Here is a 27,199-nt window from a genome sequence, read left to right on the forward strand (position 1 = left end):
TATCGTCTGGCTCGTGGTATGATATGATGAATATATATATATGAATAGATAACATAACGAGTAGAACTCAAGTCAAACTTTGAATGAACAAAACAAGGATGTTCAATCAATGGATAAAATCAATTAATGTCATTGCACAATACTTTCATTGAAAACTTGAGCTAATTAAAAGTGTGCAAATAATAACTTATCATATTTCAACAACGCAAACAAATTTGTGAGAACATGATGATAATCAGTAAAATGTTCATGATGGTGCAGAGAAGACTTTTTCAAGCCTATTACATATTCAATGGTAGCAAAAGGAGGGATTCTTCAAGGCTTCGCCGAATTCGGCCGCTTCTTCGCCGAATCCTAAGCTTGGCGGGACGATAACTCTCCTCTTCCCACCTGCATTCACGCTTCTCAATAAATATTATATTCCTTCACATATTCTTTTATTATAAGGCCTTGATCCCATAACAAGAGCCAATGGTCCCTTCTTCATCTTGTTATCATTTCCAAAAATATCCAGAAACACTTGTCCGGTGCTCTGTTCACTCCCCTTCACCTTTATCACCACCAAATCTCCGGTCTTGGACACGAACCGCCCCCGGCTCTAATGTCGTAATACCTTTTAACATCCATCAATCAGATATTATGATATAATCAGTGGCGACCCGACAGAAAAAGAAGTCAAATTTTATGATCACAAAATATATAAAATCATGTGCTCTACTCCCCTCACCCCTTGACTTATATATAACAAAATATATAAAATCATGTACACTACAGGATTAAGAATCAAACATGTAAATATATACACACACAGATACATATAGATAGAGAGGAATATAGGATAAATACCTCGTGTTCAGTTGTTGTTGTGAAACTTCGAACAGAGTCTTGATTTGTTCAGAAACAACAGCAACTGCAAGAAAACTGACCCATGCAAGACCAGCACCAATGCCAAGAGCTGTGGGCTTAGGAGACACAAGAGCTGCCGGTTGTGGCGGTGGCGGGATGCTGTTTGTGGCTTTGAAAATGGTGAGTTTGGTGGCTGTGGTGTTGGGGTTTGTGAATATGAGAAGTCGATATTTGTTGTCTTGGGGTGAGACGGCAGGGAGGGGATGCAAAGAAAGAGATTATCGATTCTTGATTTGTTCCAATGATTTTTCTAACTTTTTCTTCTTAAAAAGTGACACATGAGTGAGATTGTTTAGACTATCTTATCCCAAACGCATGGCCATATTTTATCCTCATATGTTCTCTCTTTTATGAGGAAGAAAAAGAAAATTTTAAGAGTAGAAAACGAACAACTCGTTCAAATTCTTGCCCTAAAATTAATCTTTTGTTGGTTGATTCCATAATATAATGCCAAGTGTTGCTTAAATTTGACTTGTCTTTTGGCAAGTATTCTCTCTTGTTTAGCTCAGACCTTGAAAATGAATGAGGTCAAGGCAACTGTGAAAATTAGATATATTTGGGTAAAAAGTGGTACGGTATTAAAGAACCAAAAGTAATGAAGTATAGCGGGCTCAATCTTTATAATCTGGTATAGATAAAGGAATCCAAAACACAAACTGACAGTGCCATAGTACTATGCCAACTAAAGCAACCAAATACAACCAAACTCGTCCCCTTTTGGCTCCGGCTAAGTACCAACTAAAGCAATCAATACAACCTTGTACACTTTTGGTTCCTACTCATGTAGTTCTTTTCACCACATAGGGATACAAGAGATACTAAACCTGGAATGCATCATTTTCATATGAACACAAACATACAACCAACTGCACAATTTCGGGAAAGGTGGCATGACAAAGCCAAGAATACAAAATGGATCTTAAAAAGAGGGAAAAAAAATTAACGGAATGAAAAAGATCAAACGTGTGTTGTGTTTGTCAATAATTTTCCTTTTCTTTTTGCCTTTTTTTTTCTCTTTTACTCTGTCAACACCAATCATCAAAAGCAATTCTCCAAACGCCATAATTGCGAGGCTTTTGGTCAAGTTTCTCACTTGGTGCTTCCATTCTAGCTCTTTACAATAAAAAAGATTGAACATTGCAACATCGATAAGACTGAGCATTTCAGGTCCTCTGCTTGCTGGTAACAGGCTTCTGAAGCGGCTTAAGTAAACCCATGATTTCCGTGAACGATGGTCTTAACATTGGGTCTCTACAATTTTTAGAAATGGGATAAGTTAGTTTCACTTAATAGATAATTCCAATAGTCCCAAGAATTTTAATGTAAAATTCTGATTCGAAGCTTTAAAGGACGAAATATCCTTTGCTATGACAACACTGCACATCAAGGTTCTATAGATGGCAATGCATTTTCAAGCAATGACTACTTCCAACACGGTAAGTAAACGAGGCAAAATACAGATAAGACAAGCAATTTTTAAACAAAAATTAACAGATTAAAATTTGCCAAACCTGGACAAATATATCTTCTGAATTAGAATTACATATTTTTAACAATCCCTTGAGCTGAAGTATAAAATATAATTGTTTTGGAACAAATTGCTTTTTGAAAAGTGGAAAAGTGTATCCTTCGTTGAAGCTCGCTCATACGCCTCAAGTGCAGATTATTACTCATATTTTTCAAGTAGCTCTACAAACTTCATTCTATTGGCTTGAACAGACTTAAAAGGCTAATGAAGATCCATACTGCTTGGTCATGAAAATAAGGACACTCTACACTACATATATATGCTAATATGATGTTTATCTCCTATAGTAGTCAACATCCCACCATAGGTAGTTGGTATGATATTCTCTTTTAGTAATTACTCTTCTCCACCACCAACTGATGTTTTGTGTGGCACATCTTAGATAGTAAAGTCACATAAGACATTGAAATGTTTATTCCAATCCTTCTCCATGACACAACGATGGTAATCTTATATCCTCTCTATTTTCTTCAGAAACTTTTTGACTCTAATACCATATGAAAAATAAGAGAATTTGGAGGAAGCACATGTTATTGGTGTTTTCTTGATACAGAAATGGCAAATAACGAGCTCTTTCATAGACAAAATAACTAGATGTTCAATTAATAAAATGAATCTAACATGTTAATATAACTAGGAAAATCCTAATTACATCTAACAAATCACAACAACTTATTCTTTATATTAGATATTAGATATTAGATTTTCAACAATTCATCATGACCAGTTTTCCCCTTCATTGCCTTCGAGTTTCTTAATCATACAGAACTCTACAGAATTGTGTAGTAGGATTGTCTTTCAAAATTTTCAACCTTCTATTTGTCATTATAATCCACTTTAAGGCAATGGAGCAAGTGCAAATGCAGTTGTAATGAAATTGTTCCGTGTTTTGTGTGGCTTAAAATCTCAAAAGGGGTTTATCAAAGAAAGTCCATTAGAGTTCGAGATATTGGTACATATACCTTTCCAAACAAGGTAGTGAGAGGGAGGGGAGGGGGGGGGGGGGGGGGGGGGGGGGGGTGTTGGGGGTAAAAAGAAAAGCTCGGCTCACAGGTAGGTCCATGCTTGGTCAACTTTTACTATCACAGGAATCAACTCTCGAGCAACTCTTAAGGGAAGCGATATGAAGCAATCACGACCAATACAGTAATAATGAAATGGAAGATAAGTAAACTGAAAGAAAAATCACTCACGTTTGCCAGCATTTCCTGATTATATCTGCTACAAATGGATCCATGTTATCTGGTATTTCAAGACGTCGATGCTGAAAACCAACAGCACCAACAACTTGCATTGGGTTCATTCCTACCCAAGGTTGCTGCAAAGTGAAAAGCTCCCACAATATGACACCAAAACTATAAACATCGCATCTGCGCCGAGTCAATCAACCATCAATCAAATCGAGATTTAGTTAACGATCAATTATTTTATGACCATATGACTAATTAAGAGAAGACATACTTTTCATTTGATGGTTCATTTCTTAAAATTTCTGGTGCCATCCATTCTGCCTGAAGAAAGAGGATCACCAGAATATCATCAGAGCTGTTGCTCACAGTTGCATTTATAGAAACCAGCACTAGCAATAAAAAGTTGTGAGATGAATTTCAACTTCTAAGAGCGGAATCGAGAAAACAGGTAACAGAACAAAGGCATTTGTGAAAGCAGAAAATTTACTAGAAAGTTCCCTTTTGAACCCTTAATGCCAGAGAAATTGGTTCCAGATCTAAGCAAAAATTAATTCGATAAACGAAGCAACATCAGTACAGCAAGTTTTTCGCATTGAGCAAAAAAAAAATCCATTTGAAAAGCCGTTGAAAGACAAATTTCAGTTTTTATTCTCATGAATACAGTCGCCATATGATCGTGAGGAGGAAGGAAGTTAACAGTGAATATGCTTCAAACAAACAAAAAAATAGAGGATGTCCAGCAGCATGGAAAAACATGAACTAAGAATATGTTAACAGGTCAGACACGGAAAATAAGCTAATACAAAAATATTCATATGATTTCACACAGGTTTAGTTTCACAAATAAAATTCCAAGTAGCCAAATGGATATTATCCTTGGAGAAAGGTAAGGAACATGCAAGCTGTATGAATCACTGCTGCCTTGAATTTCCATGAGAAACAAAATCATAAAATTCAAGATCTTTTAGATGTAGGGTGCAACAATTAAAACAGAGTGAGTGTATACTATCCTCTCCTACAACTAATATTGGTAAATTAATTTTGAATGTTCTTGAACAAAGTTCCCAGCATACCACCTTTTCCCAAGGCAAAACTCGCCATCAAAGATCTCCAAAGGCCTGATGAGACCAACATCAATAAATTATCTTCCACAAAATGGAATATAATCACAAGGTACGCAAAAGTAACTCATTCACATGATTCGATCATCATGCTGTCGCACGAAGGCAACAGCGTCAGCCAAATAACAGAGATAACCAAGTTGGCAACGAAAAGACCATTCATGATGCAAGAGCATATGCTTAGCAATAGAACTAGCTTCTACAAAATGGTTGATATTCAAAAAATAGGCATTTACATGATTGGATATGTGTTGTCAACTAACGAGTGGAAAAATATATGAAGCAACGCAACATGTTAGAGCATTGAGAAGACGAAAAATTCACGTCAGGCATTAAACAGCTCGTCAACATAGAGCAGGAAGAATCCCTCCGGAATAAAAAAATTGAGTCTAATAGAAGAAAAAAGAAAACGAGATTTCATCAACTGCTGAATCAGATTAAAAATTACAATATCGAAACACAAAACTTAACTTACCGTCCCAGCCGTAGACTTTGAAGAAAGATACGTGCTGTGCTTCATTCTTGATAGTCCAAAATCAGATACCTTGGGGGAAAAATGAATGATGGACGTGATTGAAAAATATTAATTCATAAATTCTCTGTTATAAGAATGTCACCTTGACAACCCAGTTCTTATCAACAAGAAGATTTGGCGACTTTAAATCAAGATGAACTATCAACGGAGTGCAATTATGCAGATAATTTAATCCTCGTGCCTGTATGTTACATTAATTGCTTTTAAATAAGTAAATGTATTCCACAAAGTAAAAGTTAACAGATAATAGAGAACTAAAATATCAAAAAAGAATCATACCGCATCAAGGGCCATTCTCAACCGTCTTCTTTCATCTAGCTGATTGTTAGGACGATGGATTAATCTGTACAAACTACCTCTAGAAACAGAAAGCTGCTTCAATTAAAGCACAAAATGTAACATGTTGAAACTTGTTTACTCAAAACAACAATTTTACACACAACACATATATATATATACATGCATGCATACACACATATAGGCGCACACATTCATATTTGTGTGTGCGTGTGTGTTGCCAGAGTAAGTTACCACGAGGAAATCACAATAGCAGAAATAAACAATGCCAAACACCTTCTAATCACGGATAAACTGGTATATGCCCAAATTAATATAATGGGAAAGTTATATAATTTCCTAATTCAATGTTTTCAGGCAAGTTCCAGAATCTTAGTACGGACTTGTTTTATAGGAGTTATCAGAAATGACCAAGAAAACTTCAAGGAAACATAAAAAATACCATAAGTAAAGCTGATTATTTAAAATACATTCAATCTACATATATCTTATCCAACCAAATTGTTCTCTCGGTATAATAAGATTCAAGATTTTCCGTGGTTATAAGAAATTCCTTTTTCATTTTAAATTTCAAGGCCCGAGTTTGGTAATATTGATGAGCATGTCTCCAGCATGTAAAGTAGGAAGGGAAGGGCATAAGGAAAGGATCAATATCTGTAACGTTTATAAAAAAAATTCAGAGAGAAAGTTGAATGTTTAATACTTGTCACAATCCAATAAACAGACTGTATGGGTCACAAAAGTCAGAAAATGATTTTGCCTTACCTAGGAAGAAATTCAGTAACAATTGAAAGATTAGGTGGGCGAGTAATGGCTCCCATGAAGAGAACAACATTTGGATGTCTCAGTCTTTTCATTATCAGTACCTTGTAAAATCACACAAATAATGCATGTCAGCAGATAATAACATGCGAAATGATTTGTCAAATTTTACAAAATGGTAGACATAGGAATTCCTTAAAGTGCTGAACTAAGAATTACAGTGCAAGTATCCTAAAAAAATGTGGAAGAGCCAACAATTTTCAGTTAACCGCCAAAACATTATTGCAAGGGCATGGAATGTTGCTACTCAATCAAGCACCAGAGTTACTACATGCAACACAATTGACCATTGATGAAACACCTCCAATGTATCAACAAATAAGAGGAATTGTAACATTAACCAAAGTAATTTTTAAAGACCTCTTTAGACCAATTTTTGTACCATTAAAAAGAGAAGAAAAAATTAATGTTTCAACATAACTCACTTAAGACTTGTACTTCTAGTTAAACAGTACATTGTACACAATTTTACCAGAAATAAAAGCAAAAATGTGGAAGGACCTACACCAGATCAATGCTATATCTGGCTCAGAATGCTAAGATGAGTAAAATACCAAGCATGAAAACAGAGTGGCCGTACCTCACTTTTAAACTCCTCTAGAGATTCACCAATTTTATCTTGGTCAAGAAACCTTTTGACAGCAACTTCCTAAAAGTCGGAATCAAGTTATAATTATTCTTCATCCAACCACAAGCTGAAGAATTATAAACTTATAAAACCACGAATACATAAACAACGACCATATAAGTTACTGCCAACATGTCATCTTTTGACCCCGGTACATAAAACATAATAATTCAGGTATTTGAGAGGAATAATCTCGTAACACTACTTAAACCCAAAAAATGAAAAAGTATTGTACATGTCACACACCATTTAAGTTTTATTTATTTTACACGTATACAAAATAAAGGTTCAGCCTGTGTGAACAGCGGACAAAAATATTGTCAATAGAATCAATGAATTAGCACAGTAAGTATATCAAATTCCTACTCATACTTTTCCTTGTTGATGCAAAATATGACTGTTAAAATTGAGATTTGGACCTAATTCAACCCAAGAACTAGCTCAAGGGAGGATTGTCCAAGCCCATATATGCAACTCTCATGGATTTTATCCAACCGATGTGGGACAACCAACACACCCCTTCACATTCAAGAATGAAAATCTGGAACATTAAGTTTACAAATGAATCAATTATAGGCAGAACGGGTATGGAGGAATATGTCTCTGATACCATGTTAAGATTAGGACTTGGATCTAACTCAATCCCAAAAGTTAGCTCAAGGGGGAAAGATTGTTCAAGTTCTATATGCAACTCACAGGAGCTCTATCCAACCGATGTGGGACATCTTAACACACCTTCTCACGCCTAAAAATGAACAACTGGAGCATCGAGACATTAACGGATAACCCAACTATAGGCACTCCAACACATAACGGGTTTGGGCTCTAATACCATGTTAATATTGAGATTTAGACTTAACTCAACTCCAAAGCTAGCTCAAGAGAGGTCTTAATCTTAACATGGTATCAAAGACAAGTTCCACCGTTATGTGTTGGACTGCCCATTGTTGGGCCATTTGTAAACTTCACGCTTCAGATGTTCATTCTTGGACATGAGATGGTGTGTTAGTTGTCCCTCATCGGTTGGATAAAATATCTGAGAGTTGCACATATGGACAATACTTCCTCCTGAGCTAGATTTTGGGGTTAAGTTAGGTCCAAAAGCACAATCTTAACATGGTATCACACCCAAGTCCGCCATTATGTGTTGGATTGTCCCATAGTTAGACCAAACGTTCTGCCCATAGTTGGGTCATTTGTAAACTTACGCTCCAGATGTTCATTCCTGCGCGTGATAAGGGTGTGGTAAGATGTCGGTTGGATAGAGTTCTAAGAGTTGCATATATGGACTTAGATAATCCTCCCTACTTGAGCTAGTTTTTTGGGTCCAACCATGATGCTTCATTTTGAAACAATGATAACTAAATTCATTAAAAAACCAAGTGAGGAAACTAACTCAAATAGCCTAGTAAGCAAAAAACCTAATAACTGCTGAGGTTGCTACACTATGTTGCATGGATACAGATACGGGTATCGTATCGAATACGATACGGATACGATGATACGGAAAATTTTGAAAATATAAGACATGATACGGCTAGAATACGACAATTATTAAAAATATATATATATATATATATAATTTAGTATTAAAAATTAAAAATTGTAGAGAGATATATATTTATATAAATATATTATAGAAATATATATACATATTTATGTAAATATATACAAAGAACATCTTAAGAGCAGTGATCTAAAAAGAAAAAAACAAAATTTTTGCCTTGCCGTGTCCGACTGGTCAACCCTATAAAAGTCAACGACACGGATTTTGTCGTATCCGTGTCCAATACTTTAAATTTTTCTTTAAGGTGTCAGTGCTACATAGTTGCAAAAAAAGAGGGGTAAAAAGCTTCTTCAGACATATAAAGCTTTTTTTAAAAAAACTATCGAAATTCTGGGTTTGAAATATTTGAAAGAACAGAAACAAACTTTAAGATACTTCTCATAGAATTTAAAATTGTAAAAACATGAAAAATTCGAGAAATTTGTTAGGGGTGTTATTCCCAGGTCAACTAAAGTAAGACATACAATTTAGGCACGTGTTTTTCATGTTTTTACATAATTTACTTTCGATTTTAAGAAACTCACAGTTCCAGTGCCAGTCTCCGCGATATACCTCACCATAAGATCCTGCAATAAAGAAAGTAAAAATCCAGAGTTCTTGCTCCAAGAAAATAAACCATTTAGGCAGAAAATTAATCATTTCTGAGTATAATGAGATTAATACCAAGCCCGATACGCTCACCCAAGGTGATGTCCTCCCATGGAATTTCACAATCAGCCACATCATCAAGTGTCGCATCAGATTTAAAACTTTCATTACCCACTGACCTATCTGATATTCTTTCACCCTCTGAAGTTAACCGTAGACCCTCGTGATCTTGTTTACAGCTTCCTTCTTTAGAAGCAGTGGCATTTGCCTCTCCATCCCTTCTTATACACTCTACTGGCTTAAAAATGGCAACAGGACTATCCGGTGAATGAATGCCCATTTCCAAGATGTCATACTGCTTACTAACAGCTGCAGTTGTTGCTACAACAGCTGTGACTGTAGCTGCAGCTGTGACTGTAGCTGCAGCTGTAACAGGAAGTTGAAGTTTTGGATCATTGTTTGCTTTAGCCACAGCAACGACCATTGACGACGCAACTGCAGCAGCGGCAGCTGCCGCTGCTGCAGCAACAGGGACATTGTTTCTGTACTTTGAAGGCTCTACTTCATATTCTGATGAAGCGTGATGTCCAACCACTTTCTTCAAATTTGACTGATGCTCCAAAGGTTTATCCAAAGTGCCTCTAGTACGAAAACCATGATGAGGCAGTGGAGGAAGAAAAGCAGGATTGAGGATATTATAACCCTTAGTTCTATGTTTATCACCACTTACTTCTTTCTCCTTTTCTTGTGTCACATGCTCGATATCCACCAGTGGGAAATCAAATTTCTCTGGGTACATTTCAGTGAACAAGTTTGGAGGTGCGACAACACCACTTTCGCGTAGAACATCATGGAGCTTCTGAGCTAGCATCGGATTATCTTTGGCAGCATCAACCATTAATTGTGAAACATCATTCACTTTCATTCTTCGGACAGCTGGAGAGCTGATGCCTTCAGTCCAAGAAGGAGATCTTGCATGAGGAAAAGGATAATTAGTCCTGCTACAGATCTCCTGTCCTGTCTCTACCGCAAACAGCTTTTTTGACCTGTCAGCAGCATGTTTCCCTTCGCGATCTTTCATTTGCTTTCCTTTGACATCCGAGGATAAAATATCGCCTCTGTCCATAGACTCTTGTTCCGTAAAATCTTTCTCTCCAAAATTGGATGTCCCATGCATTGCTGAAAATTCTGGTTGATCTTCTAATGAACTAGTTATCCCACCACTGGATGATGTCACATGAAAAGTGTTTTCACGGTCTATATGGGCCCCTAAGACATCAGATGGAATGAGTGTACCAGGGTCCGCCATTAAATCAACAATGTATTCCCTAAACCATATCGACTTTTTCATTAGAATGAAAGATGCAGAAGAAGTAACTAAACTGAAACACCACAAGGCAAGAAACAAGGAATTGTTCTAAATTATTCTCGATAGAGTAGAAAAACCAACCATCATCAAGACAAATTTCATAGGAGATAGATAATTAAATTAGTCAGCAAGACAAAAAAATTTAACAAATATGGTGGCAAATAGGAGCCAAGGAATGCATCATCTGAAGAAATTATGATTATTGTGCTAAACTCAAATTCTCAAAAGAAAAACGAGCAGGACAAGAGAAGACAAAACATTACAGATCAACATTTCAGTAAAAAAAATGCGACCAGTTAATATCAAATGGTGCTTGCCTTCCATCAATTTTTACGATGTTCATTGCTACCTCATCAGAACCAGTATATTCTTGACCTTTCACCAAGCAGCAAGGAATGTCCAAACTATCAGCCAGAATCTATAACATAAAACAAACAGACATTAAATTGAAAGAAGAATTCAGAACAATAAGCAAATACAAAATGATGCTGAACATGACAACATATTTTTAGCATAAAATGCAGATTAGCCAATGGAAACTAATATAACGCACAGAAACAAGTAAGTTCATCTCAAGAATGTAACACCTAAAGCAGGAATTTAGCAGCTCATTGACATACACTGGCTTATGATACTCCAAAATGGATAAACTACGTGCTGGTACAAAGGGGGATGAAGAAATTATACTGTTAAGCTCTGCATACAGCAAATAATGAGCATAACGAAAGACAATATCCATTAAATTGCTTCAGGAGGAGGAGAGTGAGTGCAATAGAAGGTGATGAAATCAAACTTACCTTCCTAGGTGGGGGACAAAGAAAAAGTGAGATCTAACTTTTTCAAACGGATAGATTTATCAGAGAAGAATAACCCAAATTTCAGTTTCAAGTCTCATAACTCTATTGGTATATGGCTCAATGAAGCTGGCAGCAAAACCTCTATCTATTGCATTCTCTTCTGATCAACAGGTAAAGGAAACAAGAAAAGAGTATTAGAAGCAAAAAGTTCAGGATCCAAAGATGCTCAGGTTTAAAGAACATTTTAACTTCTGAAGGCTAATAAATTGTCAAAGACTATTTTTACAGCATCACTTCTGAAACAGGGTAAACTAAAGAGAAGTCAGTTTAGGATGAAGAAAATTCTGGAGTTTTGAGGAAAGCTGAGATGCATAGAGTTGGTAGTTTCATAATAATTGACATAGACATAAGGTGAGAAATCCACAGATGCAAAAATGCATTGGTCCTACCAGAGTTTAATCCATCGTCAAATTTTGTTAGGCTTCCAAAGAAACTAAAATTCATTGAAGGATGCGTATACCATCCTTCACTTATAATTTTAACCTTGACAATGAAAAGATTCTCCTTTCTCGGCTCAAATTCTACTTTATAAAAGTAAAGCTCTGATCAAATTTTTAATGTAATATACTTCATACGCAAAGCACTGCTGTTTAACTTTTTATAGTAAAAAATTGATTGAAACAATAAAAATATTGCTTGGAATGATTAAGTATATCATATTTGTGAGCCTCAACAGATACATTCTTTGTAACTCCTAGTTAATTGTTCATCAGTCATCTACATATATGCAAGTGGCGAGCAATGTATATTGACATGGACGTAATTTGCATAAAACAGTCTCCATTCCATTCCTGTCCCCAGCAAATAGAAAACTTATAATGGTCACCCGACAATACAAGCTACAAAAAAGGATAATATTTTTCAAGTACACCATTTGGCCAAAAAAAGATAAGGGGCCATCAAGAAATATGAATTATTTACTCTCAATCCTAGTAATGTTTGCAGACAGCATTTCATGCTGCTTGGCTTTATATAGTCGCGGCTATCATTTCACGCTGCTTTATTTTGCATTTATCACACATAGCAGCATAGAACTAGCCCATTAAAATCTATAACTATGTATTGAAAATGAATTACGTCATGTTAAGTGAAAAATATTCTCGAGGCAGGAGTTCAGTACCTTGAAAAGCAATGCCCGATGACGAGCCAGTCCAATTGTTAGAGAACCAAGAGGTAAAACCATGCTCCCGTGGTTTACTTTCAAACTATAACTATGATTTCTCCACGCAATCAATATCTTGTCAGGATTGCTAACTGGTCCACCCAGATGATCAGAAACTAAAGTAGCAAGATTCTGCACCATACCGAGGGTAACAAAATCTACAGAATCAGGCTTTAATTTAAAAGCCATGTCCAATGCTTGCTGCTCAAAACTCAACAACTTGGTGTCAGCCGCTCTATTGACAAGAATAGCTTCCCAATGTATATCATCGGACACTGGCGTTCCTTGTAGATCAATGAGGGAAGGTATTCTTGATGAAGTGGATTCAACCAAAATGCCATGTAGATCATAGAAACCATCCAAAATCTTGTCATCATAGCTAAGAGCATTGTAGTTCTGTGAATCATGTTAAATCTAGAATATGAGATAGACTAGAAAAGAAATAAAGAGCATCATGCATTTGAAATAATTATTTCATTCTCATATGCCAAATACGAAGGCAGAATACAGAAAAATGAGGCCAGCTGATTTCGACATAAATACTTTTTTTGGGAATTCGAGAAGATAATATGCTTCTTATATGGTATGACATAAAATACTACAATATATATAGGAGACTCTCCTTCAAATAAAATAGGAAACTTACATAATTCAAGGAATAGATCAAACAATTAGAAAAGAATATTTTATATGACTTTCATCCCTAAAAACCATGGATTTATTGGCTGGTATTGGTGACAGATTTGATTTCCAACAACCCCCTCAAGCCGAAACATCATACGAACGCTTGGATAAAGATATCGAAACTAAGTGATAATTTTTGGGTCCAATTACTCTTTTAGACAAGCATTTTTGTCCAAACTCGCCCTCAGCATCGTACGGACGTGGTTGTTTCACACACTTCTAGATAATCCATACACTAAACTATTCTTTGCCCAAAAAGTAAATACCTAATGACATTTTAAGCCATAATAGTCTTGAGAAGATGGGCAACACTCCAGTCAAGATAAGCACACCCTCCCCCATGAAATGATACTTTATGGTCCTCGTTTCATTTGATGATAAGACTTCAACACAATAGGTCAGTGCTTTATTTGATCATTTTGAATGGCAAGGCGAATCGAAGGTGCCAAAAAATGGGTGAGTAACACATGGCCTAGTGAGATGAATGAATAGGGAGTTATAATGATAGACGAATGGTTTACAACACCATTATAAAGCCGCACGAGTTTTCACAAATTTATTGAAATTCATAAGTCATGAAAATCGTGTGATCAATTATCAAACTACATACGAATTTAGCATTTGAATTAAATCAGAACTGGGAAATGGAATGCAAATATCTAAGTCAACTAGCAATCATCAAAGACGCAACCATATACTCAATTATTTATTTAGACGATGATCCTACTATGTCATTTGACAAAATAGAAATGCCCAAGTAATAATGGGCCAAATGAACCAAAACGATTGAAAAGACGTGAAATTAAAACCACTACCCAATAACGGAAAGCAGCAACTTCAGCAGATGTATTTTCAGGATGACAAGAACCCAAACTAATCTGCTTTACAGCTTCAATTTGAACAGCCTCAGGGTCCTCTCTTGCACTCAATTCCAAAGCCAACTGAATTTGATACTCCTCTACATCAGGATCCCTCGAGTTGCTAAACTCTGATTCGTGCCTCGCTGCATCTAAAGCGGCATCCAAGCTACTACTATCCACAGAATCAAACGTTTCCACCCTTTTTTCAACTCTTGGAACATTGGAAGAGGATGGAGGACTAGAACCACGCCTATGTGTAACGGAATTCAACCATGCTGAAATTGCTGAAAAGGATTTATTCTCAGACTTAGAGTGGGAAAGCCTTTCAGCTGGTGAAACATCAAGCAACCTATTATTGACCTTTGACGGTGAGGAAGAACCCTCCGATTTTTCAGAATGATTGGATCCTATGTGAAGTTTCTTCAGAAAACTTTTCATATCTTTTCAATAAGCTACAGTGGTCAATGCTAAAGATGAAAGCATCTAACCATAATCCTCTCCATTGTCTCACTCCAATCATGAATCACTGTCATCAATAAACAATTCGGAACAAAAACAAATGCAATCAACAAAACACCTCAAGTCAATATCCAAGGGTCCAAAAATAACCCATAAATCCCAATAAATAAAGAAACCACTCAAATTTACTTTTTTAAAACAAAACCCAGAAGTCCAACTTCAAGAAAACACCCTTTCGAGATACCCTTCTCACAGTAGAATAAAACCCAATCAAATCAACAAAAAGAATCACAGCTTCTCCAACCTCACAAACAAATGAATCACATATATGCGTTAAATGGACTACAACGGCAAAAAAGACTGCTCCTTTTCTTTAGTCAAGATTGAGTGATAAGATTGAACTCATCGGCCAAAGGGGCGGGCACACAAACAGAGAGTCAAAGGGAGACAGTTCATATAAGTCATGGTTTTAATACACAGAAACAAAGAAAGTGGAGTGAGAGAACATATAAATTCACGAATAAAATATAGAAAGAATGAAACTTGTAGTAATTGGTTAGTTTTGCAAAAAGAGCAAGGCAACTAAGACAGAAGCCAGACAAGTGGGAGCATAAAACGCCCCACTTGATGCGTTAAGCACCAAACAAATTATTATTATTTAATATAAAGCTGATATGGTGTATAAAAACCGTTTTTATATCACGTTGAATTTTTTCCCTTTTTCTCTTTTATCCTTATTCTCTCTTTTAATATATCCAGGAAAAAAATAACTTATTTTCGATGAATGTTCTCCGACAATTCACATGTACAATAATATGAATGAATAAAGTTATTCGTGAGTAATTCGGAGTTCAAATAAAAAGTTTGTTTGATATCTTTAGTTAAGCTTATCAAGTTGAATTAAAGCTCGGTTTCGAGCTCGACAATTTTATTGAGTCAAATTCGAGCTTAAAGATGTTCGGGTCGTAATTTGACGGTAGTAAAACTGATTGAAATACTATAAAATGAAAAATACACCCTGTAAATTATCATATCTTAGTTGATTTTTTGTGGGAATGTTTGACAGTTCGAAAACGAGTCCGCATAACAAGCCTAGTTCAAGTTACTCGCGAGCTTAATAATTTTCAAATGATGCGAGCTCAAGCCTCGTTATAAAATTCGGTCCGAGCTCGAGCATGCACATACTTTAAACGAGTTGAGTTCAAACATGTGATATTGTTAGTTATTATCATTATTATAACACGCTCTATATGTTATCTATACTATTATATTAAGGCTGAGCACTTTATAAAAACTACCAAGGAGGACACCATCTTTTTCTCCAGTTTTACCCTTATATGCTATTAATATTACACTTTTGTTTTTTTTTTTTAATTTCGACACACTTTTATTTTTATTTTTTTTATTTTAATCATTCAAATATCAATTTAGTCCCTCCATAATTTGTCGATTTTCACTTTAGTCCATCGATAATGATAAAAAAAATTGTACACACGCAACGCGTGTGCAGAGTAACTAGTTTAATATAAAGCTGATATGGTGTATAAAAACCGTTTTTATATCACGTTGAATTTTTTCACTTTTTCTATTTTATCCTTATTCTCTTTTTTAATATATCCAGGAAAAAAATAACTTATTTCCGATGAATGTTCTCCGACAATTCACATGTACAATAATATGAATGAATAAAGTTATTCGTGAGTAATTCGGAGTTCAAATAAAAAGTTTGTTTGATATCTTTAGTTAAGCTTATCAAGTTGAATTAAAGCTCGGTTTCGAGCTCGACAATTTTATTGAGTCAAATTCGAGCTTAAAGATGTTCGGGTCGTAATTTGACGGTAGTAAAACTGATTGAAATACTATAAAATGAAAAATACACCCTGTAAATTATCATATCTTAGTTGATTTTTTGTGGGCATGTTTGACAGTTCGAAAACGAATCTGTATAACAAGCCTAGTTCAAGTTACTCGCGAGCTTAATAATTTTCAAATGATGCGAGCTCAAACCTCGTTATAAAATTCGGTCCGAGCTCGAGCATGCACATACTTTAAACGAGTTGAGTTCAAATATGTGATATTGTTAGTTATTATCATTATTATAACACGTTCTATATGTTATATAAATAAATAATCATATTAATATTATATATCACTCTTATTAATTTTGATGTAATTATAAATACAAGTCTGTTAAAATTATAAGTCATTTTCCGATTTATGCATATAATTACATACCATGGATTTTTTGTTTCCCTTATTTTCACACCATCTTAAATATTGTTCTTATCTTTTTAAACATAATAAATATTTTAATGTATAATAAATATAGCTTGTATAATGTTTACACAATGCTGTGTCCAATATTCATATCAATAATAATTTTGAATATAAATGAATATTATTAAATTGTACTCTAAATTTTAATTTATAACTGGAAATCATATATTCTATTGTTTATTCATCAAATTTTCATTGTTTTACTCCACATTCACTTATATATTCAATTATTTTATTTATTTTTATCAATTTTCATGTTTTTATTTATCCATTTTTAACTGAAATACTAGAATACTATGTCTAAGTTTACTTCAGATATATTAAATTTAAAACTTAAAATTAACTTAACATTTTTTACTAACTCAAACCATATATTAATTATTTTTAAAAAATTATGTGCTTTGTCTTGGCTTGGTTCCAGGGTTAGCCAGAGCCGTTGAAAAAGAAAATTCGGATGAGAAGATTTTCCCTCTGTCCTCGCTCTGTGAAAAAAAACAAAATTAGAATCTCTGAACTTCTTATTTTCCAAGTGTGTGTCTATCTATATATATGTGTGTGTGTTAAAAATATTATCTTATTTTATATAACTAAATATAATATAAAAAATTTTGATATTTGATATAATATTAATTTACGCTATTATCAAGTATAGAGACTTTATCTTATTCTTGGTTATCAAAGTAGACAGAAATTTGTGTGCGACGATCTCATGGATCGTATTTTATGAGACATATATCTTATTGTGTCATCCATGAAAAAATATTACTTTTTATTTTGAATATCATTAGAATTGACTCGTACCACAAATAAAAATTTATAAAACCATCTCACAAGAGACCTACTCGATAATTATATCCAATTTTTTTTTAAAAAAAGAGGTCGTAATTGATGTCTTAAAATTTACTTTTCCAGCTGTCAAAAAAAATATTCACTTTTCAAAGCTGTCCATGTCAAATATTTAAATAATAACAATAATGATAGATATTAGCGTTGTTAAAGAATAAATTGGAACCGATGTGTTGAATAACTTTACTCGTGTTGCCTTCTTTAGCACGTATATATTATAAAATATTAGTAAAAGATATAAATATTTTATTATTATTATTTTTAATTTGATCAAATAATATTAAATAATTAATATAAAATTATTTTCAATTTAAAAAATTTGTTCGATTTAAAAAAAAATTTGTTTATATTTTTTTTTATGTAAAATATGAGTGACTTGATGAAGTTTTCAGTAGGATAATAAAGGTTAATTATAAAATTAAATATTTGGTGTCTTTTTAGATATTTATTCTAAAAGTCTTACACTTAATATAGCATATATTATATATCTTTATTTATTCTCTATTTTTCACCATTTTCATTTAAGAATCATAAGATAAAATTTTTATGTGTAGTTGAATTATGGAAGTAAATACTTGTTCTTTTAAAATAAAAAATCGTACGCACAATTTGGTCTCACAATGATCCATGTTTTTTTTTAAAGTAATCTAAATAACAATTTTTAATTAGATAAATTCATTTACAAATTTCTTAAAAAATATGTCCCCTTTCAACTATGAATGTAAATTAACCGAATTTATCCGAATATGAAAAAAAATTAAGGTATGAACTTGAATTAGAGCCGCCAATTTCGGTTAGGTCCGTTGGTCGGATTGGCTCGTCTCGTCATTTGGGTTGAGGGTGTGGAAGAAATTTTATTTTTTATATCATGAATTTATGGTTATATATGATTTTTTAATAAAAGTTGTGATTTTTTTATTAATTTCTTTATATAAAATGCATAAGTATTTTATTGATATTTTTTATAAAATATTTATTTATTTATTAAATAAAAATTTCAATTTATTATAATGATTTATTTATTTATTTTTATTTTTCATGGGCCGACCTGCAGGCCAGTCCATCTACCTCTTAACCCACCTTGAATAAAGGTTGAGGATTTTTACAGGTTTTTGACGGATCAGCCCATAGTTCGTTGTCACGGTCGTGGAGATCGTAACGGAGGCTATCGTTGTAGTTACAATAAAATTTCGCGGAACGGTCGCGGAACGGATATTTAAAAAAAATGTTATAAATATATAAAAATTAAAAATTTTGAAAATATTTAAAAATATCAAAATTAAAATAAATATCATTTAAATAGATTATTTGATATAAATAAGAAATTTAATTTGACGACGGTTTTATCCAAACAATGCATGTGCTCAAAATTGCATTATTTGTACTACAAAGCAAAGATACGACGTGCAATAAGACCTACAATTGCATTATTTGTACTAGAAAGCAAAGATACGTGCATTATTAAATCCGTCGCTGATTCGAATTTACAACGGTTTTATGAAAACTCGTCGCTAAATTTAGCGACGGTTTTTATTAAACCATCACTAACTATAGCGACAGTTTTATTACATCGGCGACGGTTTAATAAAAACCGTCGCTACATACATAAAACGGTCGCTAGTAGCGACGGTTCAAAACAAAATTGTCGCAAATTGCGTTCCGGTTCCGTTCCACCGTTATATCCCAGTTTTCCGCCGTTATATTCCCGTTTTCGGTATACAAAACGCCGATACAAGCAATAAACCTACCCACCCCGAAACTTTGGAACGGTAGTCCCGATCAAATCACGGCCGTTCCGGCAAACCATGAATCAACCTGTACCGTTAGGCGACATGAGTTGGTTCGTTCGACAGTCGTACTTGAATATATCTTTAAATATATACGCAAATTATTCGAAAATCAAAATATAATTAATTATATTAATGAAATATTAAAATTTGTGGACGATCATAAGCTATCGTACCAAATAAAACTATGGTATCAAAATAATTTGAGTTTGATTTGGGTTAAAAAAATTCAAAACATGTTCAATTTTTCATTCTACTCCTAGCATGATTTGTTTACGTCTCCACTCTCAGACTCAGTAAGAAATGAAACTTATCGCACAGTGCAATCGGTTTCAAAGTGTTTGGTAATAAAAAAAATTGTAGTAATAAATACAGCCCTCCATTGGAAGCTGTGAAAAGCAGCCGCACGCGCCCCCCAAAAACAGCCACTCGCAGAGAGAGAGAGAGAGAGAGAGAGAGAGAGAGAGAGAGAGAGAGACCGCGGGCATTGCTGAGGGTGAATGGAATAGAATCAAGAATCGAATCGAGAAACAAGGGGAACTGAAGTAGTGGATTTGTTTCTTTGGTGCTGTTTACAGTTAGTTATATGGGAGGTGGTGGGGCATTTGTGGATGGATTTCGTAACTTGTTTCAGCGTCGCTCATCATCCGTCTCTTCTCATTCTTCTTCCAAGATTAGCAACTATGAGAGAAACCCGCATGCAGTTGCTCCGAACGATACTATAGAAAAACAAAAACAAGAAGAAGGGATTAATGTTATTCAAGAATTTGATATCTCAGGACTTGATCGAATCAAAGTTCCTAAGAGGGTTTATTACCTTCTTGCCACTTCATCTATGGATCCCCAGAAAAAGGTTGTTTTTTCCCCTTTTGCGGACCTTATTATTTTGCTTCGTGAGATTTAATGGCTTAGATCTGCATGTATGTTTTTGGATATTTTTTATTGCAGTGATTAATCTGGTGTTTTCTGTGTCTTGGTTGATGGGTTCTTGGTTTTGAGAGGGTTGAACGTATTATTATGTGATTTGCATAACGCTTGTCGACTTTGGTTTTTTGCAGTTTTGTTTTGTCCGAATTATTACAGTTGATCGTCGCTTATGTTGGCGGGGGTGCACCCAAGAATTGAAATAGGGTATAAGGGAAGGCAAGGATGCTGATTTTTAAATAGTTTGGGATCATACTTGCATTTTGAGAAAAAGACTAAATATATTTTTTTTTTGTTTTCTGTAGCCTGCCACCCTTTTTTCCCGGCTGTCTGTTCTGATTATATATGAAAATTTGAAAATATTTTCTTGAAATTCCAAGAAAGATAGGAGAAAGGAAATTTTCATATCAGTGTCCTGTTATTCATTGATGTGCCCTGTAAAAATGGAACTTGCATCAACCAAATTTCCTGTCACACTCTATGAAGCTTGGTGTACAAAACTTTCACTGTTTTTTTCTGCGATGGATTGGAATAGATCTTGAATTTTCGGGATACGGACCTAGATGTTTAATCATAATTTCATTTTTTTTTCATTTTTCAAATTTTCATTTGTAAAAGTAGTTATAAGCTAAAAGTAAGCGTGCATGTCAGCTTCTGATTGTCATCTTTATTGTGCGCTTGTTTTTATTTTTATTTTTGGCAGAGTGCACTGGAAAAAGATTTCTTCACAGAGTATGGTGAGGCAAGTAGATATCAGGTTCAAGAAGTTATAGGCAAAGGTAGTTATGGTGTTGTAGCTTCTGCTATCGACAGCCATGCTGGAGAAAAAGTTGCGATTAAAAAGATAAATGATGTATTTGAGCACGTTTCTGATGCTACTCGAATCCTCAGAGAAATCAAGCTCCTTCGGCTGCTTCATCATCCAGATATTGTTGAAATAAAGCATATAATGCTCCCCCCCTCTCGGAGAGAATTTCAAGATATTTATGTTGTTTTTGAACTAATGGAATCTGACCTTCACCAAGTAATTAAGGCAAATGATGATTTAACTCCAGAGCATTATCAATTTTTCCTATACCAACTCCTACGTGGCTTAAAGTATACTCACACAGGTTGATAGCTTCTAAACTTACTCAAAAAGCTCCTTTTCTCTAAATTCGACAACTATGTAAGGAACTTCCTTCCATGTAATTGATATGTATTTTTTTGTACAGCAAATGTGTTTCACCGAGATCTAAAGCCTAAGAATATACTTGCAAACGCTGACTGCAAGTTGAAGATTTGTGATTTTGGTCTAGCCCGTGTCTCATTTAATGATGCCCCATCAGCTATATTCTGGACTGTAAGTTTGATTCTGATGAAAATATCTCATCATATTAATCGAGATATACTGATATAGTGCTTCCTATCCTAACCTTGTTATTTTTGTTTTCTTGAAGGACTATGTTGCAACTCGGTGGTATAGAGCACCTGAGCTATGTGGTTCATTTTTTTCCAAAGTAAGCAGATATTTTTGCTCATGTCCCAATGAATATATTTTCCTTCATAATTGACAGGTTATTTGTGTTAGTAACATGAATTTGTGCTCACAACCTTCAATGATTGTGTAACTTTCTTGTCTGCAGTACACACCAGCTATTGATATTTGGAGTATTGGATGCATATTTGCTGAGATGCTTTCTGGAAAGCCATTGTTCCCTGGAAAAAATGTGGTCCACCAATTAGATTTGATAACAGATTTGCTTGGCACTCCTCCTCCTGAATCTATTTCAAGGGTTAGATTTTGGTTATGTGATAAGTTGTTTTCTTTTCTTTATTTTATAATCCATATTTCTGAAAATATCATTGTTTGTTAAACTATTTGGTGTTTGCCATTGTGGAATTATTTCTGTAATATAGTTTCGTTGAAATTAAAATGGCAGATCAGAAATGAAAAGGCAAGGAGATATCTCAATAATATGCGAAAGAAACAGCCTGTACCATTTGAGCAGAAATATCCCAATGTTGATCCTTTAGCCCTGCGCTTACTGGAACGGCTCATTGCTTTTGATCCTAAAGATAGACCAAGTGCTGAAGAAGTAATTTCAATGGCCTCCTCTTGGTTTTTGTATCCAAGTCTTTACTGTGCCTCATAACCTTTACGTTTGTAGGCATTGGCTGATCCTTATTTTCGTGGGTTGGCAAATGTTGACCGTGAGCCATCAACTCAACCCATATCAAAGCTCGAGTTTGAGTTTGAAAGGAGAAAGTTAACAAAAGATGATGTTAGAGAGTTAATTTATCGAGAGGTACGCCTTCCAACATAGTACAAGCTTTCTGATTACATTATTTGTACATATAAACTCGTACTAATCTTGAGTACTTTTATCTTAAGCAAACAGATTCTAGAGTATCACCCTCAGATGCTTCAGGAATATCTACGTGGTGGAGATCAGACTAGTGGCTTTATGTACCCAAGGTTTGGCCAGTCCTGGATTTTGAATGATTTCTTTTTTGGCTAGAAGTTTCTATGAAGTATATCAAATGTATATTACCTAAGGTTTGGCATATGATTTCTAATGCCTCCCTGACATCTGTCAAGCAGATGCAACACAATGCCATAGTTGCCTTAGCATTAATAGATGGAAAAGGTGCTGAGGGTAAATTAGTCACAGACCCTCCGTGGTTTAGCTTATAGTCACCATTGCTTCCCCAGGAACCTGTCTCTATAATGAAATCTGGGACAAATTTGCTCCCCAGGAATTTGTCTTTATGAGTACATCTTCACAAATGTGCTGTTATGTTAATGTTTGGCAAAAAATAAATAAATACTAAAATTATTGAAAACATCTTTCTTACAAAAGGACAGTTTTACCTCAAGCTTGCATACCTGTTGAAATATCTGTCAATGCATTTCCCCTCAAATGTAACACAATTTAGAAATTTTGTTCTTTCTTCCTCTTTTGACTAGTTCTCCATCTTAGTTTTTTTCTTTCTCTGTTTATTTACTCTACTTAGAAGAGCTTGCAAATGGTGAGAGTCATCAACTATCAATTATTTTTTTTATTAAAGATGCATGCTCAGTATGTTTGGGGATCTTTTTCTCATTTGGGATATTGTTCCTTTCATACTTTATTCGGGTCGGTTGAACTTATTTTTATACGATCGAGTGGCCTGATTGTTGTTGTACTTTCTGGATATCTCATTTGTCGCACTAGCAACGAATATCTCTCATTTCTGTGTTCTGCTCCGCTAACATCAGAAAGCTTGATGAAATCATGAATAAATTGAGTTGACCTTGGGAGGTGCTCAATGGGGTTTCAATTGCCAAATTTTTTAACATTTGTATTATAGAATATGGCAATTCATAACATTTAATCCCCTTGTGAATATGTGATGCAATTTTTACATTGCTTTCTATTGCCTGTTAAAAGGAGATGAGAGTCGATTATAGTCTGTCTAACGGTGAATTTTGAATATCACTAAAGATTTTGCTTTTACTAAACGAGCTCCAGGGATAACACAGCATTGGGCTAAATGATAAGCACGTCTCTAGCTCGATGTCCGCTTCCATTAATTGCTCATCTTGCCAACTAGGCATGCACTCTATATCTGTAAGGTCATGATTTGGGAAGGTAGTCTATCCTATCGCTGCAAGCTTTTGTGTGTGGTTAGATGGAGACACACCTCTGGAGGTCCACCAGGAACTTTCCTGGTTGGTATCATCGTAATGGTTGAATGTAATTATATAATATGTAATAAAACAATTAAACAAGTCTACTTGATATATTTATATCAGATAAACAAAAACCCCCTCTTTCTAACCTTTTTCTGTTCACAGAATGGGTTACGGATAGTTTGCTTGTAAGATTGGGGCATGAACCGTTTTCTTTTGATTGGTATTGTGGAAATTGAGTGTGGTGTTTCGCATATTTGTACAATGAGATCCTTGATGAGGTTCATTTTCTGTTTAATATTCCTCAGTGGTATTGATCGGTTCAAGAGGCAGTTTGCCCATCTTGAGGAACATTTTGGAAAAGGTGAAAAAGGCTCTCCTCTCCTACGACAACATGCTTCATTACCGAGGTATGTAGGTTATTGGTAATTAAATATAAATACCATCCTTACAGGTGATACATGTCTTATAAAACATATTGAACATTTTAGTTTCTTTCATGCTCCCATCCATTCCGGTAAAAAAAATGCTTGTAGCTTTCTATTTATATGCAGTTAGATAATTGGTTCTTTGGCAGTTGACATGATATAATATGGTGGAAAATGTAATATAAATATAGTCCTGTAAATTCGACTCACTATAGAATCTTTAATAGTTCCATTTGTTAGCAAAGATGATGGTTTTGCCTATAAACTATGTATTTACAAGTTTTGATAATGAATGATAAATTCTAATATGTTGCCCTCGTTACTTATTTCTGTTTTTATTGAAATGTAACTTTAATTTTAAAATGGCGGGAACAGGTTTAGTGGTTGTGCCAAGTACATGCAGTCATCCTTTTTCAAAGTCAAAATATTGACTCAACGTACCAAACTACGTGACTCACATAACTTTTATGATATATTTTTTGTTGTGACTCACATAACTTTTATGATATATTTTTTGTTGTTAGTGCCCTGTCTCAAACTAAATGTCACACATCATTTTTATGATATATTTTTGTTGTGTTTGTCCCGTCTCAAGAAGGTTTTTATTAAACATGGTCACAAATGATAGTGAAAATTTGTGGTAGTTCCGAGATTTTAATGTTATAGAAACTAGTAAATATTTGATGTTGAGTTTTACAGTGACCCATCACGTCAAAGGTGTGGAAAAAACCTTGACCAAAAATATCGAGGAAGATATTTTCTTTTGACTTGTTTTTTCTTACATGCAAAAAATATGATAACTAACAGTTTTATAGAATATGTTTCTAATCGTGTGCTACCTTTTACCCCCTCCCTTTTCTCAGGAAATTCATCGATAGTTCCGTATATTTTCAAGTCGATGCATAATATGTTAACAAATATGCTATGAAACTAGTTTTGATTGATTCGTCCTTTTTACTCTCACCATCCTCGGTCAAGTTCCGTTATGAAATGGACCATTACAATGACAATGGTCAAACCATTGATTTTGCCATGTAACACAATTTGATTGGCATTTTTTTCTTGTTTGTCATGCTATATGTCTACTTGTATCTAACATGCTTATGGATTTTTGACCATGTCTTCAGAGAGCGTGTCCCTGCACCCAAAGATGACGGTGTTGAAGTTAACAATTTTGAAAAGAGAACCTCCGCTTCTGTGGCTACAACACTTCACAGTCCTCCAAGGGAAGATGAAGGACCAGTAAATGTAAATGGAGTTGCTCAAAATGGCCAGAACAAAGCAAATTACAGTGCTCGAAGCCTGTTAAAGAGTGCTAGTATCAGTGCATCTAAATGTATAGGGTCTAGGGACAAAAGAGAGACAGAGGTAATTTTCAAGCTCTCATCTACCCTATTATTTCCGTTATGATTAATTAATTAGAATGAAATAGGCGTACATGAAGCATTTCATAGAGGATTTCTTGTGTTGGTCTGAAGCATTAACAAATTTCGTAGCTCAGCAGGATATTGAAATGGGAACCTCTTTTCCCCGAATTCTTGATGAATTTAGGCATTTCAATAATGGTTTCCATGTTTCTTTTTCCTGCTACAAGATAAAATAACTCGAGGAAATGCTTAAGTTTCTTTGATGGGGCTGTACTTCTCTTCTTAGAGAACATTGGCATGTGAAAATAAGTCGAAATGCACGGCATCAGAATCCACAAATTTAAACAAAATGTTGCATGCAGATTACACATTTTGTATGCATTATATGTTTGCGTTAGCAGCCTTTTTATTTTTTGATAGGGAGAGCCGATTACAGAGCAAAGCGAAGAGATTGATGGGTTGTCCGAGAAAGTTGCTGCTCTCCATGCTTGATATCTGTAGTCGTATTCTACCTTCTGAAAGACGGTTGTGCATTGCTGTTTGTCGTTTTTCCGCCCCGAAACATGGATCTACAAGATTCTGACATTAGCCCTTGAAAGTACTTGCTTTGTTTCAGATGGATATTAACATCAGGGTGAATGTTGTTGTTGCAACAATGGGTGCTGACAATTTGTAGTTTAGGCAGGAAAACATACATATTCAAAATTAAATATTTGGATACAGTGATTTGAGAAGAAGATACTGCGCCACTTAAGATCATCTGAGTAAAGGTTATAGAATTAATTTAGTTCTGGGATTTTGGTGATGATATTGCTTGCATAAAAGCTTGTAATATATATTTCTTTACTCTTGACGTTTGTTGTTTATTATGAAAACATTAATGTTCTGAGGTGACATAAAACATGTAACGTTTATCATTCATGTGATGCTAAATATTGCAAGACCTCGTAATTTTTTTTAGTTTTTTAAATTCATGATCGTCTCAATTATAAAAGACGACGTATAAAATAAAATATACATAGATGATTTTAATAAAACAAAAGCGGTTTACACCTGTCTTCCCAAATCTCGACCGATCTCAGATTCAAATTCTACCTTGGTTCACAAGTTTGACATGAGATTTTATGTTCAAGACTCAGACTTTACCTTGATCCATAAATTTGAAACGCGATTCAATACCAAAATTCTTGAGATGAGATTCTATGTTCAAGATTCAGACTCTACCTTGATCCATAAATTTCTGATATTGACAAAGAAGAGAGACCAGAGGTTTGATGTATTTTTTGGAAGTTCAACTCTCATTTGATACATTTTATAAAATGCGTATGATTAGTTTATGGAT

At 34.5% G+C, this 27,199-nt stretch overlaps 2 protein-coding genes across 2 annotated transcripts; one reads left to right on the forward strand and one right to left on the reverse strand.

The window, feature by feature from the left end:
• Nucleotides 1–123: 123 nt before the first annotated feature.
• Nucleotides 124–15,197, reverse strand: LOC140809215 (probable serine/threonine-protein kinase SIS8). The gene is made up of 14 exons (XM_073166736.1): nucleotides 14,070–15,197; nucleotides 12,529–12,966; nucleotides 10,869–10,969; nucleotides 9,258–10,510; nucleotides 9,098–9,160; nucleotides 6,980–7,044; nucleotides 6,343–6,443; nucleotides 5,560–5,638; nucleotides 5,363–5,461; nucleotides 5,221–5,289; nucleotides 3,896–3,945; nucleotides 3,628–3,804; nucleotides 847–2,157; nucleotides 124–613 (listed from the first exon to the last, which is right to left on the reverse strand). The coding sequence occupies exons 1-13, from the start codon at nucleotides 14,550–14,552 to the stop codon at nucleotides 2,070–2,072; spliced, it is 3,066 nt and encodes a 1,021-aa protein (XP_073022837.1). The 5' UTR covers nucleotides 14,553–15,197; the 3' UTR covers nucleotides 124–613; nucleotides 847–2,069.
• A 4,696-nt stretch (nucleotides 15,198–19,893) lies between these two features.
• LOC140808789 (mitogen-activated protein kinase 9-like) lies at nucleotides 19,894–26,707 on the forward strand. Its single transcript, XM_073166049.1, has 11 exons — nucleotides 19,894–20,336; nucleotides 21,111–21,519; nucleotides 21,622–21,749; nucleotides 21,847–21,906; nucleotides 22,033–22,182; nucleotides 22,330–22,485; nucleotides 22,558–22,695; nucleotides 22,789–22,865; nucleotides 24,371–24,472; nucleotides 25,618–25,858; nucleotides 26,278–26,707. Exons 1-11 carry the CDS (start codon nucleotides 20,070–20,072, stop codon nucleotides 26,347–26,349), a joined length of 1,800 nt encoding a protein of 599 aa, XP_073022150.1. The 5' UTR covers nucleotides 19,894–20,069; the 3' UTR covers nucleotides 26,350–26,707.
• Nucleotides 26,708–27,199: the final 492 nt, after the last annotated feature.

Source organism: Primulina eburnea, chromosome 13 (assembly GCF_022965805.1).
Source record: "Primulina eburnea isolate SZY01 chromosome 13, ASM2296580v1, whole genome shotgun sequence".
In the NCBI taxonomy this organism is placed as follows: Eukaryota; Viridiplantae; Streptophyta; class Magnoliopsida; order Lamiales; family Gesneriaceae; genus Primulina; species Primulina eburnea.

Bases quoted from the DNA above. Each gene is read 5' to 3' on its own strand.
- LOC140808789 (XM_073166049.1), top strand. From the start codon at position 20,070: ATGGGAGGTGGTGGGGCATTTGTGGATGGATTTCGTAACTTGTTTCAG. The intron at 21,520-21,621 runs GTTGATAGCTTC...TTTTTTGTACAG, and splicing joins CTTAAAGTATACTCACACAG to CAAATGTGTTTCACCGAGAT. The intron at 22,866-24,370 runs GTTTGGCCAGTC...AATATTCCTCAG, and splicing joins AGTGGCTTTATGTACCCAAG to TGGTATTGATCGGTTCAAGA.
- LOC140809215 (XM_073166736.1), bottom strand. From the start codon at position 14,552: ATGAAAAGTTTTCTGAAGAAACTTCACATAGGATCCAATCATTCTGAA. The intron at 3,946-5,220 runs GTAAGTTAAGTT...CTCTTTCTTCAG, and splicing joins CAAAGTCTACGGCTGGGACG to GCAGAATGGATGGCACCAGA. The intron at 3,805-3,895 runs GTATGTCTTCTC...GACTCGGCGCAG, and splicing joins AATGAACCATCAAATGAAAA to ATGCGATGTTTATAGTTTTG.